Below are 17,311 nucleotides of genomic sequence, written 5' to 3' on the forward strand. Positions count from 1 at the left end.
CTCGAGGCACACACAGGCAAAGGGGCGTGGCTCCTCTCGGGCCCTGTGAGTCACGGGGCCTCCCATTGGTCGGTGTGTGAAGTGGGCGGTGACGGAGGGGAATTCCCCCCCAGCCTGTCTCTTCTAACAAATAATACTTTTCCTGTCCGCTGTCACTCATTCAGATCGGGCTTCTCCAAGAGACAGTAACCTGCGCGACTGCTGAGAGAGAGTCAGTGCTTGTGCATCATGAACGGTGAGTAGTAACACCTTTGATTGACTGTATGATAACAAAAGAGTGGAGTGAGAGGATAAAGTGTGTCTGTGATGCTCAAAAACATCAACTAACTACAACTTTCAACTTTCATTTATATCAGTATCTTGAGCCTAAATGTACAACAGCAACACTGACGCTTAATTCTTCAGTGAAATACCTTTTTTTCACTATTTCTGAGTGTGTTTTGACAACACAGTAAAACTTCCCTCCTCCTCCAGTGATTGACTGTTTTTGGAGTCTGTGCCAGTAATTACAGGACTGCTTTTTAGGCAGAAGTGAATGAGCTTACAAACACTGCAAGCCAGTCGGTGTGAAACACCGTTCAGGATATCTAATTTGCATCCCTGTTTGTCTAATTTCTTCCCGTCTGTCACATTTTCCTTTTTCTCAGCCCTAATGCCCTCCATACTCGGGGGAGATCCACACCTAAGTAAGTACACGTTTTAATTCCTCCTGTGTCAAAATGAGCTGCCTGTCTCCACAAGTCAAAACTTATAAGAGCTAAACAGTCTGTCAGTGTATTGCCGTGTCTTTCACTTCCTCAATTTGTTTTATTGGTGAGCCTTTTTTCAGTCCTGTGGTGTGTGTGTGTGTGTGTGTGTGTGTGTGTGTGTGTGTGTGTGTGTGAGGGAGGGAGAAGTCTCTTGTGTTCATCCTCTTCAAAGTTTGTGGTGTATGAGTATGTAGAGATGTAAAAATGTCTGCGTGTGAGAGATGCATCATCTCTGGGTTTTGTGTTTGAAACTAACGTTAGCTGCAAAATGAGGAAGGCAGGAAAAGGCAGAGGCACCTTTTTTCTTTTTTTTTGGCCAGAATTCTGTGCATGTCATAATCATGTCAGAAATGTAACTGGACTTGTTTCATACTGGCACACATATCATCTCTGCCCAGCGCCGAACGTCGGCGCGCCTGTCACTTGGCTGTCGTGTCCACAAGAAACGCAGTTTCTCGTTGTTAAAGCAATGGAAACAGTGTGGCCTTAAAATCTGAAGCACTTCCCGGATCAGTTTTAGTTCCTCTCTCACACAGGCATCATGTGGCGCAGGTTTTGTTTCATGCAAAGGGGTCAAAACAGGGCGGACAAACTCATTTTAATGCTTTGTTTTGAATGCATGAGGGCTCAGGTTTGCAGTTTGTGTTTGCACTTTGAAAGATGCTCTTACATTTAATCTTGCTAAAATGGATGCTTTCTGGACACCCAGGTTAAATATAATGCTTCAGCAGTAAGTCCACGTCAGTGAGAGGCATAATCACCACTCTCAAAACGGCTAAAAATGTTGCAAGTTTCAACCAAACGTTGCATAAGTTTTATCAAGGCGTGCAGACTCTGAAATCACTGAACCAGCGCCTGATGTTTAATGAAGCAGACAGTGTCCATTTTAGATCAAGCAACGAACAAAAACAGGAAGACTCGCGTGAGCCTGTCAACTATACACATATTACAAGTATAAATCATGACAGAGTAATCGCCTCTTGGTATTGAATACCAAAAGGAGAATTAAAGAAAGATGGTGGGAAAGAGCATTAATCAGTGTCTGTTTCCTGGGAGTATCTATGCCATGTGATCCCTGTCATTCTAGAGTTGAAGGGTGTACATTACATCACGCTTCACATAAATGAAAAAAGCAAAAGCAGCCATCGTCAGCTGGTAGATATCACTTTACCACCAACCCATAGACATCTCTCCAAAATACAGCAGGTTAAAAAAAAAAGAGAAGGTTTTAGTGTGATTTTTAGGACCACACGATTAATAATAGGCGGACTTTCAAAATGTCTGCTATCCAAAAGGTCTATTTCGCCCAATTTTAATCTTAACGTCTAGACGTCCTTTGACCTGCAGATTCACTGCTTCCTGGGTTATTACCTGTCAGAAACACAGTCATTACCTGAGTGTACCTTAGCTTGACTCATTGATCCTGATCCTGTGACCTTGTAACTTGTGTCTCCCGCAAAAAATCCAGCAGAAATTTACCGGATTTCTGTCTTACAGTCATGTTTTAAAAAAAACTTGAGGAAGTACACAAGGTTGCGTAATCTGAATCTAATCATTTTAAACCCCTTTTGGTTTCTGAATCTCAGCTGAAAATAGTAGATCTGTTTTTGTAAGTGAACTCACTTTCGCAACATGAAAACCACATGGATAGATTTTTTTAAAAAGCAGAGGATCTTGTCTTACTTCTGTACCAACTTGACTTGCTCTGCATTATCATCACCTCCCTCTTTTCCCACCGCTCCATCCCTTCCTCTCCCCGTCACTTCACTGACTGTTTCCATCCTCCTTGCACTCTCCAGTGGCTGAGCCGGAGATCCAGATCTTCGAGCAGCCCAAGCAGCGGGGGATGCGCTTCAGGTACAAGTGCGAGGGTCGCTCTGCAGGAAGCATCCCCGGCGAGAACAGCTCCGACAACAACAGGACCTACCCCAGTCTGCAGGTCGGTGAACAGAACTTTAACCCCCTCAACCCCAAACATTTACACCATTCAAGATTAATTTAATTCGCATTATGCAACACAAGATTGTATCATTAAACTCAGTTACAGTTACCAAGTCTACACATAAATACAAACTAAGAAGCTGCTATATAGTCCGGTGGTACGGCAGTGGATACTTCTGTATTGCTTGCCAGGTGGCAGCAGGGTGAGCAAGTTGTGGCTTGGTTGGATGTGCACCTGTGGAGCACATCTGGCTGTATTGGCATTATGAAATAACACACAAAGCCCTGAAAGCACCTAATAATTGACTCCCACTCTTTCCTTTTTTCCTCTGCATGTGTCTTTCTATAGAAATTTGAATGCAAACATTGAGTGTATAAATCACTATTAAATCCTCCTCCTCTGCCTCCACAGATTCTGAATTACTGCGGGAAAGGGAAAGTGCGTGTTTACTTGGTGACCAAGAACGAGCCGTACCGACCGCATCCACACGACCTGGTGGGCAAGGACTGCAAAGACGGATTCTACGAGGCCGAGTTTGGTCCAGACCGCAGAGTGATCGCGTAGGTTCTCCCCCCACAGTCACGTCCATCCAACAGCACTATGTGGTGTGCTGTTCATCGCCACTGTCGTCATCAGAGTTATTATCTCACTAGTCTCGGTCTTAATCAGCATCATCAAAATAAGTAAACACACCCTCTCTGGTGCGCGCATACACACACACACACAGACCACAACATAATCAATTTGCTCTCTATTAACAGTATTTCATGTTTCACATGGCGGTTTCGGAAGTCAAATTGGTGACCTCTCAAACACAGAAGAAGACACACACACACACACAAAGCATATTTGTCAAACCATGTCTGTGATGAGGATGGCAATATGGGAATTCCCCAAGTGACATCACCCATATTTGCTGTGTGTGTTTGAGAGAGAAAACAGAGGTTGTGTTTGTGTGTGTATTCGTGCATGTGTGTGTGTGTGTGAGAGAGAGAGAGAGAGTGTGAATGAGTCAGTATCTTTTGGTGTAATTTGCAAATCCCTCATGGACTTGTACAGTAAATTCAGAATGTTTAGACTCTCAGCCCTTCTATGTAAATTAGTGGAATTACTCCTACAGAAACACTATTAGATAATCCTTATTTTAAGGTCATTTGTTAGTTTTCATCATACTTCAGTCAGTGTGGCCCTGTGTGGTTTGTTTAGTATAATCGTACGTAAAGAGCCTGTCAGTTTCTCACAACTGTTATATTATTGGTCACACAGTTTCCAGAATCTGGGTATCCAGTGTGTGAGGAGGAGGGAAGTGAAAGATGCGATCGTACAGAGGATGACCAGAGGGATCAACCCCTTCAACGGTGAGTCCTGCTGCTCTAAATTTCTATAATCTGTCTCTGGTCTGTCGGCCTGTCAGTTGTTTTAACTCACCTGTGGAATGTGTTAGTTTTGTAACTGATCCTGGATCTTCTAGGGCTAATTCTGGTGCTGGTTTAAAAATCAGTTTATAGTTAAAAGTCAGTTATTGAAAAAAGTCAAAAACCATCCATGAATTGATTCGACCAGCAAGTATTGTGTGCGTATCAAAAGGCTGAAATATCTTCTTCTTCTGTGCGTTGGACCACGTTTGTCATTCAAATACAATTTAGAAACAGAACAATTAGCCACATGTAGCACTGGATGACATGTTCCATCATTGTTAACATGGCTACTGAAGTTTATTTTGGGCCAGTCCCACTTACAGCGTCATGCTGCTTGAAATACTCACTGAAGTACCAAATGTGTGTTATTCCCCCACTGAAAGTAGAACCCTGACAAATCCATTATTGACCTCAGTTTTATCAATACACTGCCCAGATGTTTAGCAAATGACTGAGCCTTTGAACAATGTAACCATACATGTTTATTTGAAATCTGCCTCTAAAGACGTACAGACATTCTCAGTAGGAACCAATGGGCTTAGGGCCAAAAGTAGGACAGTATTGACGGACGGACTTTTAGTTTTTTGCCTATTCTTGCAATTTTTATGACATCGGGAAAAGACTGAGACTCGACAGTCACGTCTGCTTTGTGAGGATAAAGGTATGCAGGGCTGTTGCTTTGAGCTGAATGCTAAAGTTCAAAGTTGGGGGAGACTTTCCTGACATCAAGGCAACAGTCCGCTCTCCTGCGACCGCGCTGTCTAAGCTAATGCCATTTCCTCAATGTGCTTTCACTCTGCGGTGCTCCTCTGGTGCAGGCAGACAGACAGCGGTTCTCATGTACAAACAGGCGTTGAGCTACTTCCCCATTCTTGGTCACAGTTGCTCAATTCAGCACAGTGCAGGATGCCACGTGAGAGCTGGGAATGCAGGATTCATTAAAAGGGGGAGGGTGGACCGAGGGGGTTCCCCAGCCCTCCGAGATGATGATAAAAGTAGGGTATGGTGCTTTACAAGACTGTAAACCATGGAGGGAATAGAGGGTTTATGATCAGGCTTGATTTCTACATATAGGCGTTTAAGTTTGTGTGTAAGCTGTTGATCTGATCTTGTGTTTTTTTATAGATATGAAACACTATCATACATCTTTAAAACCGCACAAGGATTATTTGCATGTTCGCAGGTCTAGGTGACTACTGAAGTGCTTGGACTTCAGTTTATTAACCAAATGTCTGGACTCCTCTGTTACCACACGTATTTCACATACATGCTGCTTTAATGTTTGCATAAGTGTCTTCACTTGATACTTCCTTTTCTCTTGTGCACATCAAGTTCAAGCACTGCATACACAATCCCATAGACTGATAAGGCGATCTGTGATGCAGATGGCTTCTGTATGATGTAACCCTCGAGCCCTGGCTGACATTTTTAGTCTCCTGAGCTTCACCATATATGACCACATCTCGAGTCTCCAATCCGGCTGCTTGTATTAAAATTGAGGAACTAATTGAGGTCTTCATATTTGAAGAACTGAAACACTAGTGGTCTTTTTTTCACTGATGTCTACAACCTGTGCAAATGTCCGTATTGCAACCATTGATGATATTTTACTTTGTGATTCCTGTGGGCGAGGAGGAAAGGGAATATTAGGAACTGCAGGCAGTTTGCTCATAAAGCCAGCTGTTGATTTGATGGATCACAGTTTACCATCTCCCCCACGCTCCTCCCTAATGCAGCAGTTTTAGCGGTTTTGTTTCTCATCACAAGTGCAGAAGGACTTTGATATGAATAGAAACGTGACAGTAGCATGACAAAATTCTAATTTTAAAGCTGTGACCTGCATCTTCAGCTCAGAGGGACTACAGGGAGGTTGAAGGTGACAAGATGACTCTGGATGTGACTTTTAACACAAATGAGATCACATCCCAGTTAGTCCCCGAAGAAGCATTTATTAGAAATGGGCCAGCATGTTCATTTAATTTGTAGCTTGCTAGAGGAATGTTTTTGAGAAGGTGACTTTACAGCTGGATGGAGACACTTTGTTTGAGGCCTGTGTTCGCAGGTTCTTGACGATGAGCTCATAATACTGTTGATTCACAATGAGTGAGGCTTTGATTTCTGGATTAACCAACATTCAAAAAAGTAATTCAAAATGTGACTTGTTCAAATTTTTTGAGACTACTATTTGTGAACAACAAACCTGTGTTTGAATCGGCAAGAGGGGAGCTAGTTAGCTAGTTAGCTGCGGCACTGTGTTATGCTAATGGGACACACAGCTAACAGAGATCATAGAGCTAACGCAGCTAACAGCTAAACACACAGCAGGACTGAGAGTTCCTGTTCAGAGGATCATTAAGCATGAAACAGTGAACGTCTGTGTGATGCAACAACACAACCGGTTCACAGTAAATAGGCGTACTTAAGTACTTCATACAGTTTGGTGATAAAAGTGCTTTGAATGCTTATATTTTTAACCATTTAATCAGTAATCAGGTAAATAATTTAGATTCTGGGATGATTTTCATTCGCTTCCGGGTGTTTAAAATTATTTCAGAGGGTGGTGGTGGATTAAAAAAAAAAAAAGACTCTGGAGCTCTGCCACAATCAATAGCAATCATAGGATTTATATGTTGATGAAGGCTCTCAGTCATCCAGGTCATGGGAAATCTAGGTGCTGTATCGTAGGAAACTGGACTTGTTTCAGTTTCTTGAAGGCGTTTCAACTCTCATCCCTTCAGTTCATTGGATTTATCGTGTTGCACTGGTGATAAAACAGTTGTGTGACACTTAACTTACGATATCTAGTAAAGTGCACAGGTATAGATGTAGGAGCTGGATGGCAGGTAGCCAGGCAGTCAATACCACAGACAGAGATTAAAAGTACTTATTGCTTCAGACAGAACGTTGGCCTGTTTCACGTCTTTTTCACATGGCTCAAACCTTCCCCTCTCTTCAGACCACTTCTGCTGTGAAACTCAGCTGCTTCCTGTGTCGGGGGAGATATGTCACCCCCTCCTTCCCTGCTCATAGTCCCCTCACCCCAGCACACAACCACCTTACACACATGCTCACAAACAAACCCTCTGACCTCACCTCGTCGATGTATGCGAGACATTGTTGGGGCTGCATCAGTGTAGTAATAAGGAGCACGTCTGAGACCAAATGAGATCAGAGACTCACACGGGTCACGGCCTGTTGTCAGAAAGCTCACCTCACCTGTAGTAGTGATGACGCAGAACTGAATACGGCGCGTGTGTGTGTGTGACGTAGTAATGTGTTTCTGTATTACTTTTGATTCTCAGTTCTGTTGGCTCTGTTAACATGGTGTTCAGAAAAAAAAGTTTCCCTTTGTGAGCCTGTGGAAAAACTCAACACCTGTGAGAGTAAAACTTTGATATGACTTATTTAGTCCCCACCACTTTTAAAAGCATCATTTGTTAAAAATAACACATTGCTCCCCGTCGGCACCTGCAGTTGGAGGCTTCACTTCGACCCAGGACCCACTGTACATATTATGTACAGCACACATCAAACTAAGGCTAAGGTTAAGAAACTGTAATTGATCATTAGATAATAGATGTGATCAGGAGATACTGTAAAATCAGAATGGTATGACAATAAATAGATGAGGTAGCTATCACATCTAGCTTGAATAATGTTTGTAATACTTAAATAATTGTCTGCTTTATGCTGCGTGATTTCACACCGTCTATGAAGACAATTGCTGTATTGTTGTGCCATTATGCAGTTTTTTCCCCACTGTAAATATCATATTTATATCATAATTATATTCCCTAAAATCCCATATGTTGAAGACCAGTTAAAAAAACTCTGAGTCCTTAAGTCCTGATCAATTTTTTTAACAGAAAGTGACCCCCTTGTATATCCATCTTTATTATTCGGTCGTAATACTCAAATGTTGTGAGTTATCACAGTTGATGCATGTATTATGAAGTACCATCAGTCCACCACAGTTTTGAGGATGTAACCCGAAAAAAATAGTAGTTCAATTTCTGCTTCCACTGTGTGATTGTTTATAATCACAGTGTTACTGTTTTATAAGTGAAAAAGAAATCTGTTGGCATTAGGAGCCAGAAAAACGCGTGAAAAAGTTGCATCAAACATTTCTGAAACTCGGTTCATCATTGGCAGATTAATAGTTTTAACTCAGTATGATCGGCACAATCAAATGGGATGTAATGAATGAAGTAATGAGTAATGCGGGCGACGGTTTGGTCGTTTTCAACTTCCATAAATCTGAATGCTTCCTGTCGCAAAGAAGACATCGCCAATTGTCCTTCCTCTGTTTGTCTCTGCTCGGGTTTTTTTTCCATTGACATTTTACTCACTCGCAGATCTCAGAGGGGAAACTGGCCTATTTTTGCAGATCTCTTACATTTCGATGCAACAAAGTAGTTTTAGCATACACTGAAGGCATGTTCTGTACGTATACAATGTATCTCTAATATAAGATCTTGAGGAAGACACAAACTGAATGATGTGCCAATGAACTTGATGAAATTGTGAGTCATGCAGTGGAGACACTGCTTGTGGTGAGGCTTGGCACCTGCCTCCACTTCTTTCTCACTCTCACATTCGGCTCCCACATTCACACTACCCACTCGCCCCCGCACCCGCCCACCCACCCTCGACCCCCCCAGCCATCGCCTGTCCCCGTCACCGCCGCAGCCAATGACCTCGTCCCTGTGCAGCTGCAGCCTCTTGCAGGCCAGGACGCCCGGTGCCTCTGGGCCCAGTTTTCTTTCCACAACACGCACTCACTTACCACCACTTTTACATCCAGCCCACTTTCCTCCACCTGTCCAGCATCTGCCTCCTCCTGTAACGCACTCAAGCTTGGTATGTTCCATCAATATTTGCTATAACAGTTCCGCTTTCATACACGAGCAAATCTTCGTTCCTCCCTCCTTCAGTTTCTCCACTGTGTGTCTGTCTGTGCCACCCACAACACAGCAACCTGATGACCAAACAGAAATCTGAAGTAGAGCAGAGCTGCATGAAGCTGCACAAAGACACCGTTCAGCCCTCAGTACTTCATTTCCAGTGTCACTGTTGTTGTCATCATTTTTCAAGACAGTAAAACCCCCCCAAGAGCACACATACCTGCTGTATGCCATTTAGTATGTACTTTCAAATCACTAATACTTTTTAAATATTCTTTAACATACATGAGCACTCGTTATTTCCTGTAATAAACATTTTTTGTAATAGTGTAATTGTCCAACATAATTAATATTGCAAATTACTGACAGTGACTCATCGAACCCAAGTGCTCAGTGTTTGATTGATCTTTAGATATAACAGATAATGAGATGACATTGGATGATATTTTTTTGTATGACACCTGCATTGCAATTATATTGATTAATTGTTATGAAATTATGTGGTAAATATGATCCTTTTCAATCTGCTTTTAGAACAGCAAAATGCACTTTAATTTGAACCAGCTTTATTCAGTTTATTCAAATTTACTGCCATCCAAGCAAAATGAGGAAGCATGTAACCATGGTAACCGCTGCTAGTTGTAGCTGCCTTCAGCTAGTTAGCACAGTCAGCAAAGCAGCTACAAGTCCTATTCACTGAGCTGGACTATCGGACTATCGCCTCTTAAACAAATCAGATATAAAGTGTTCATTAGTGAGCTGAGAGATGCTGACATGACATTGTGTCTTTGGTATAACCTTTGGACAGAGCCAGGCTAGCTGCCAAGCTAAGAATTAGTGTCCTCGTTAACTAACGTGTGAGAGAGGTATCAATCTTCTCTCAGATAGAAAGCGAACATACTTCCCAAAATGTCAAACTATATCTGTGTGGCTGTATCCACACAAAACAGCAGCTTAGACCGTCTGAATGTCATCTCATATAGAACATTGTCATAAAAGTTAGAGCCAGGCTGACATGTTTTGTCTGAATCTGAAATCTAATAGTTTTCTTAACAGAGCTTGAAGATTCATGTTTGCCGAGAAGGTGAGGCGCTCGGTGAGACATGTTAGCAGTTGTTTTGCTCTGTTTCTCAGCTTGTTAATTGCACAATAGTGGAAACATGTCACGCTCATGTCACAAGCTTGAAGACTTCTGACTAAGCAAAATCCAAACAGACTTGTAACTGCGCGGATGACCTGTGACTTCACTCGGGCTTGAGCCTTGAGAGAAACAACAGCTGGTGCCAGCGGTGCATGCAGAAACAGAGCGGGAAAACTACCTAGCTGTGTGTTCGCACTGAAACATGTCCAGTAAGACACATTCAGTAAGGATGAGGAGTTTCCCCACATCTCACGTGTAATGGCATAGAAGTGTTTTGTTTCTCTTTGTATACTCTATGTATGTATTATTACTGGATAAAAAATTCTTTCAGTGGTTTTGAAATGGCACGCTATAAGAACAAATTTGACTTGTCCCACCACTTTCACACACGTCAGGAGCCGCCATGGGGGTCACTCGTGCAGGGAGTCTCATCTCTTGCTTCTGTGTTGAGCAGACACTCACACACGCAGCCACACACACACACACACTTCTTTCCACTCTGAGGTGACGTTGCAGAGCGTCACCGTGGCGACAAATTGTAGGCGGGGATGGCCTGGAGGTGAACGCAAAAGATAGAAATTGAGAGATGGAGGAAGAGAAAGTAGGCAGATGTGAAAGCCTGCTGCGTGTGTGTCAGTGTGTGGGCGTCTCTCAGTAAAAAAGCTCTCCCTGCAAGGTGTGTGTTTGCGTGTTGCCTCTGAGGGCGGTATGTGTGACGCTTGCATCTATGTGTGTGTGTGCGTGTGTGTGTCTGCAGATGAGAGTGTAGGCTGAGGAGGTCTGAAAAAGCTTATCTGTGACGTGTTTATGTGATCCAAATTTGAGGTTTTGGGGACAGCCTACAGGTTTGACAAACACGAGAACATATCTATCTATCTATCTATCTATCTATCTATCTATCTATCTATCTATCTATCTATCTATCTATCTATCTATCTATCTATCCATCTAGATAAACATGTATGTGTCTGTGATGGTTTCATACTTTTCTATTAATAATGGTGTAACCTGCTATTTTTTCATTGTTCTTTTCTCTAGTCATCATGTGATCCTATTAATTATGATGCAATTGCAACATGCCTATATTATTGTTATATCCCCTATAAAGGAAATGTAGTGGGGGATAAATGTTCCTTAATGCAGTTCAGCCAACAGATATCTTGTCTATCTATGCCTATCCCCATTTCCCCAAAAGGTTGGCACACTATGTTAAACGTAAATAAAAACAGAATGTAATGTTTTGCGATAACTTTCCAACCTAACTTCAGTTCAGTTTAATTGTTATGAGTGCAAAGTGAGAAGAACCACGCTGTCCACAACTTCTTTAGAATCTGGGCAGTAAAAGGTCACCTCACCCACATTCCAAATAGAGATACGTTTTAACTTCCTTTTAGTGGTGTCTGGCGCTGCTGATAGCTTAAGGTGGGGTCATTTTAGAGATCATTTGTGTATGACGGCTAAAGAACTGAAAAATAACATTTGAGTAATTCAACGGCAAAGTGTATCTTCATAAACGAGGCCCTGCTTGCACAAGATAATTAACAGATTGTGCTGGACTAAGAACATTGTGTCTGGAAGAATAAGTTTCTATTGTTTGTGAGTTTTTCAAATGTCATTCTCTCCCAAACTTTCATTTACTTGGTCTTGCTGCAGAAATCAAATCAATATTTTTCATACAAAACATGATGAGATTATACAATAGTATACATTGTCATAGATTAAACAACCAAACAGAATTGTGTGGTATTGCTAATTTTATTTTATAGGGTAACTCCACCAATTTGACACATTGAAGTGTGTTTACAGGTCCATATGTAAATAAATACAGTATCACAGAGTCTGTTGTGGTTCCAGAGGAAGCTGCAGTTAATCTGATAAATTGCCCCCAGTGATGTTGCTCAGTGGCTTTTGCATTGTGGGTAATGTAGGCACCAGGTTTTGAAAAGCCATGTAACACTGCTGGACTCATTCTGGTTAGTTTAAAAACAAATGATCAAAATCAGTACAGCAGTATTGCGGTATCAGCTTTTCTATTCCATGCATTCTCCTTCCTTTTCAACGGATAAGAGTGTAATTGATTCTTTGCTGATACTGTTATTTTTCTTACGTCAGTAATAATGTGATACTGACACCTCTGTAAATATGTTTGACCTCAGTGCCCCGCGAGCAGCTGCTGCAGACAGAGGAGTACGACCTGAACGTGGTTCGCCTGTGCATCCAGGTTTTCCTGCAGGACGAGAATGGCTTCTACAGCCGAGCGCTCAACCCCGTCATCACCAACCCCATCTACGACAACAGTGAGTGGCTGAGCTCTGTTGGCTTCACACTGTGCTTGTGCTGACACCGTGTTGGGCAATTACAAGTGATGAGATCATTATGAAATTGCCAGATGATTGTACTTACAGGAACACAAGCCGTCTGATGTTAGGTGTGTCCACCTTAGAGTTCATTGTTCATCAAGAGCTGATGATGATATATTATTAATTAAAGCTGCAAATATTTTTGCCTGGAGTAAAAAATCATTTCCCACTAGTTGAAATAAAGTAAAAGTGGCAATCCTATGCAAGAATTGAGAAGTTACACAAGTAGCTGTGTTTACACATCCAGTTCAGTTCCAGTATGTAGCTGTAGCTGTGCAGTCCGTGTACGCAAGTGTTTGTTGCAAGACTTGTCGACTGTATGAGTGTCGAGTGGATGTTCTCTCAAAGCTGTTTGTTGTGAGTGTTGCACTTGTTAAACAAGTTCAGTGTTCCTCACACAAATTGAGAAAGAGGAAGTTCTTTATACACACTAACCCTCAAACAACACTGTTACCATGGTGCACTTCCTCTTCTGAAAGCAGGCATGTGACATGTGACTCAACCTGGTGAAGCCTGAGCTATAAACTCAATGTAGTCCTTTTCTTACCTGAGGCAAATATGGAGTAAGATACACTGAGCCACTAGAAGCTGGTTGGTTTCACAACAGTACCTGAACTAGATCAAGTAAAAGTTGGTTCTGACAATGTTGTTCCTGGAGAGATAAATGTTATCTCAGTTGTCGTACACAGTTGGACTTGTTAGATTTGTTGCGTCTGTCAGGTTGCGAGTTTACAACTTGTTTCTGCATCATCAGGAGCTCCGAACACAGCCGAGTTGAGGATCTGCCGCGTCAACAGGAACAGTGGCAGCGTCAAGGGAGGGGATGAAATCTTCCTACTGTGTGACAAAGTACAGAAAGGTACGTACTAACAATGTTCTGTAATATTTTGCAATGACATAATTGGCATCATATACAGTGTGTTTTTCATCTAGCATGCATCTGTTTTCACTCCACTCATTTTCATTCAATCCATTTATCCATTAATCCATTTTGCTTTTAATAGCAATAGCAACCATCTCTCTGCATGTTCATTCAGTTTTCCATCACCCCCCTTTCCTCCAGATGACATCGAGGTGCGATTCTTTTCCACTGATGGCTGGGAGGCCAAAGGCTCTTTCTCCCAGGCCGACGTTCATCGCCAAGTAGCCATCGTCTTTAAGACTCCACCCTACTACAACACAAACATAATGGAGTCTGTCACTGTCCACATGCAGTTGCGGAGACCTTCCGATCAGGAAGTTAGTGAACCGATGGATTTCAGATATCTGCCCGACGATAAAGGTGAGCAGTGATCACCTTCTTTCCGTTACTGGTAAACTGAAACTATCACCATTCTTCTGTGTCCAGGAACTGGGGTCCAGTTCTTAGTTAAATTCTGGTGATGAATATGAACCATGTTGTGTTTTCCTTAGATCCTTACGGCTACAATGAGAAGAAGCGCAGAAGAGAGAACTTGATGAGGATATCAGGATTGACAGGTAAGAGATATGGCACTATATATACAATACAACCAAAATAACATATGGCACACTACCTGATGTGCTTTTTATGACAGCACACATGTATGTATTTCAACAGATGTTTCTGCCCTTTCTTTAGGTGGTCCTTTTTCTTGCCTGCCCATGAACAGGCCAAAGGCAGTGTCACAGAGTACCATGAGTCACATGCGGAAAGGTAATAGTTTTACCTCAATTTGCTTCAAATAACGACTAGATGCTAAGCCAGACACAATATTTCCATCAACCTCAGGATATTACTGCCCTGCTATAACACTAAAAGACACTATTTGTTTTCCAGACATCAGCAACATGTACCTGAGGCAGCAGCCTACGCCTACAATGCAGCAACAACCTACTGTATTCAACCCGTCCTATCACCCAGGCACTCAGAATGTAATGATTACATCGCAGGCTCCGAATGTACAAGTCAACCATTCGTGGGTAAATCCCAACCCCCCACTGTCAATGGAAACAGTCACCATAAACCAGTCGGGTGCCATGAGCAATCTTCCACGTCATAATAGCAGCAGGCAACAGCAGCCAAACCGTGGCACTGGTTACTCCCATAGTAACTTTGGAAATAACACGCTCCCTGAGCTCTCCATAAGGGACCTGCAGTGCCTGGATACAGCCCCACAGGCCCCTCATATGAGCCAGGCCCAGCCAGAGTCCCAGTCACAATTCCAACTGCAGCACCAACGGGAGGAGCTTGCATCTGAGACCCAGAACCATCTAGGCAACCAGAACCAAGGTTTCCAGACTGTGTGGCCCAATTTCACCCTCACTCCAATGCAGAACACCTTTAATGGGTCAGTCCCTGGCAGTGGAGGGGCGTCACAGGGGCAGAGCTCTTACCCATTCATAGAGGGAATGGAAGGGGATGATTTTCTGAAAGGCCTGGTTGGAGTAGGGTCTCAGACTGGCTTCCAGCTGAAGCAAGAGCCCCAGATCACAGTGGTACAAGAGACCCATTCTTCACTCATGCAAAGGGAAAGCCAAGGAAATACTTACACCAACTTGCTTCCTCGCCCTATGAGCAATGGCGCCAACATGGATCCAATGAGTCAAGATGGTGGTGGCAACACTCAGCGTCTAAAAAATCTGCAAAATCCTTACTCAAACAACAGTGTGGCCTCCGAAGGCCACTATCCAACTTTGGCTGACTATATCCACGCAACTAGGAAAAATGACTGAAATGAAAATGGCAACAATTCTGGTTTCAAGTAACGAACAGAAGCAGTTTTAAGATATGCCATGGTTTTCTTTAGCCTTGCAAAGCCAGAACATTTGCGTTAATCATTCTGGCCCATTAAGGCTCAGTGGGCATTTTCTTAAGTTATTACATCAGTGAGCATAGCAGCACAATTCTTGGCTGCCAATTGGATCCATAACCTTACGGCACTGTTTCTAGGTGGAAACATATGACTACAGACGCGTTCTTTCTTCAGCTAAGACGTGACCAAAGGGTGCTTCCAACACCTGATTGTCAGAAATTGGGGTTTGGTTGCTGTCACTGGTCGTTGCTTCCCACTATTAATCTTGAAGACATCTCTCTCCTGAAAATGCTCAATCAAATTTGATTTTCTTGGTAAATTTGACACAAGAAAAAGACCATGCAGTTGAAGAACCTTGTGACAATTATATCAAGGACGTATCAGCTTTTAACCCGAAGTGCTAAGTTGCATCGTTGCTCTAATCACTTCCCCTCATTGACTGCCAGCTGCTGGCGTGATGGACATCAGTGGATGTACCCCAGACTAGTCAAAAAAACTAGTTACATGAATTCATCTTCTGCAAGGCTGCGACATTCATATGGACGAACCTTCATCAAACATGCTGATGGTTTTCAAGCCAAAGTTAGATTTCCGAAGAAGTGAATGTAGTACTTTCTTTCTTTCTTTGTCTTTCTCAGGTGAAGTTGGATTCACTGTCAACATGTTGTATAGTATTCAATGTTATGCTGGGGTTTTTGATCTTGAAAAAAACAAGGGGTAAATTGATGCTAGGGATTTTTCTTTATTGCTTTGGAGAGGATTCTTACACATTATACTGTTTAACTGATAGCTGAGCAGAGTATTTGCAGTTAACTCTGTACATACATGTTAGCCATAGTTGAGAGTGAAAGCAATAACCACGCTGAAACACTCAAGATCTGGCAAGGTACCGAAATTTCCATTGAGGAAGTTGGAGGGAACACATTCAGTGTTGTCTTTCTATTGTAATGACTATGTCATACCAGTGATCACATGTGTTTTTGAGTTCTCAGAGCATTTTTCTACCAGAAGTTTTTATATATTTTGTGTTTTATTGTTTCATCCATTGAGCTGAGGCTCTTAAGAATAGCTTCACAGAGCGTCTTGCTCGAGGACCTGTGGCTTATACTGAACAAACACTGGCTCTTGTGTGGGTTTCAACTCTGTGACCTGGCAACAGCCTACAGGGCTCTGTCAACTCTGGCCTAGCTCATCCTAACAAAATCATAATTGTTTTTTTTTTGTTGTCGTTGTTTTTCATGTATGCCTTCCAGAAGCATTTTGGTTTTAAATGAAATGAAATATTTTGGTGACTACTTTGTAAAATTTGCTATTTTGGGATTTTTCTACAAGATCAGTTCTTAATAAAAGGAGTCCGTCTTATTCCACATCTTGAGTCATTCACCTTTATATTATATCTCTAATAACCTTCACATGCAAGTTTACATAGCAGTGATAATGCATGACCAGATGCCCTGATATATGTTCATAATAAATGAGGTGGAGGCTCTAAGCAATGCATTATTTTCTATATCAGAACACCTCAGAGTACTTATAACATTTAGATGAGCAGATCAGTACCCTTTAAAATTTCTCTGCAACAAAAACACATATCTTAAACCAGCAGCCAGTGACAGGAAATAGTCTGGCAGACATTTTTGTAACATAGATTAGCAGCTAGGCTAGCAGTTTCTAATTGCTACTCAGTAGCTAACACAGAAACATCTGTGTTGTTTCTTCTGTTCCCTGTTAATCATTTAGACGACTGGTTAAACTGACACCTGCCAGCCAATCAGAAATACTTGTTAAATATAATGTATTTACTGTAGAGCGTACCGTATGTTTAGCTACAGTTTAGCCTAGCTCAGCGTAGCCTAATGACTGGAAACTAAACTGCTCCCCACGAAGTTGCCTAGTGTGGCACACAACCTTTTAAAACTACCATATTCTGAAATGATTTGAGTAACAGGTGTCTTAAAAAGATCAACAGTTAGACTAAATGTTGATAACACTCATACTTTATCAGTCAAACATGAAGCTACAG

The 17,311-nt window shown here is 42.2% G+C and overlaps 1 protein-coding gene across 1 annotated transcript; it reads left to right on the plus strand.

The window, feature by feature from the left end:
• The first annotated feature begins 154 nt into the window (after positions 1 to 154).
• On the plus strand, positions 155 to 16,655 carry rel (v-rel avian reticuloendotheliosis viral oncogene homolog). The gene is made up of 11 exons (XM_030442742.1): positions 155 to 235; positions 648 to 686; positions 2,549 to 2,688; positions 3,103 to 3,251; positions 3,958 to 4,049; positions 12,311 to 12,451; positions 13,269 to 13,373; positions 13,578 to 13,796; positions 13,928 to 13,993; positions 14,115 to 14,189; positions 14,313 to 16,655. Exons 1-11 carry the CDS (start codon positions 229 to 231, stop codon positions 15,206 to 15,208), a joined length of 1,929 nt encoding a protein of 642 aa, XP_030298602.1. The 5' UTR covers positions 155 to 228; the 3' UTR covers positions 15,209 to 16,655.
• Positions 16,656 to 17,311: the final 656 nt, after the last annotated feature.

The sequence above is a fragment of the Sparus aurata genome, chromosome 15 (assembly GCF_900880675.1).
Source record: "Sparus aurata chromosome 15, fSpaAur1.1, whole genome shotgun sequence".
NCBI lineage: Eukaryota > Metazoa > Chordata > Actinopteri > Spariformes > Sparidae > Sparus > Sparus aurata.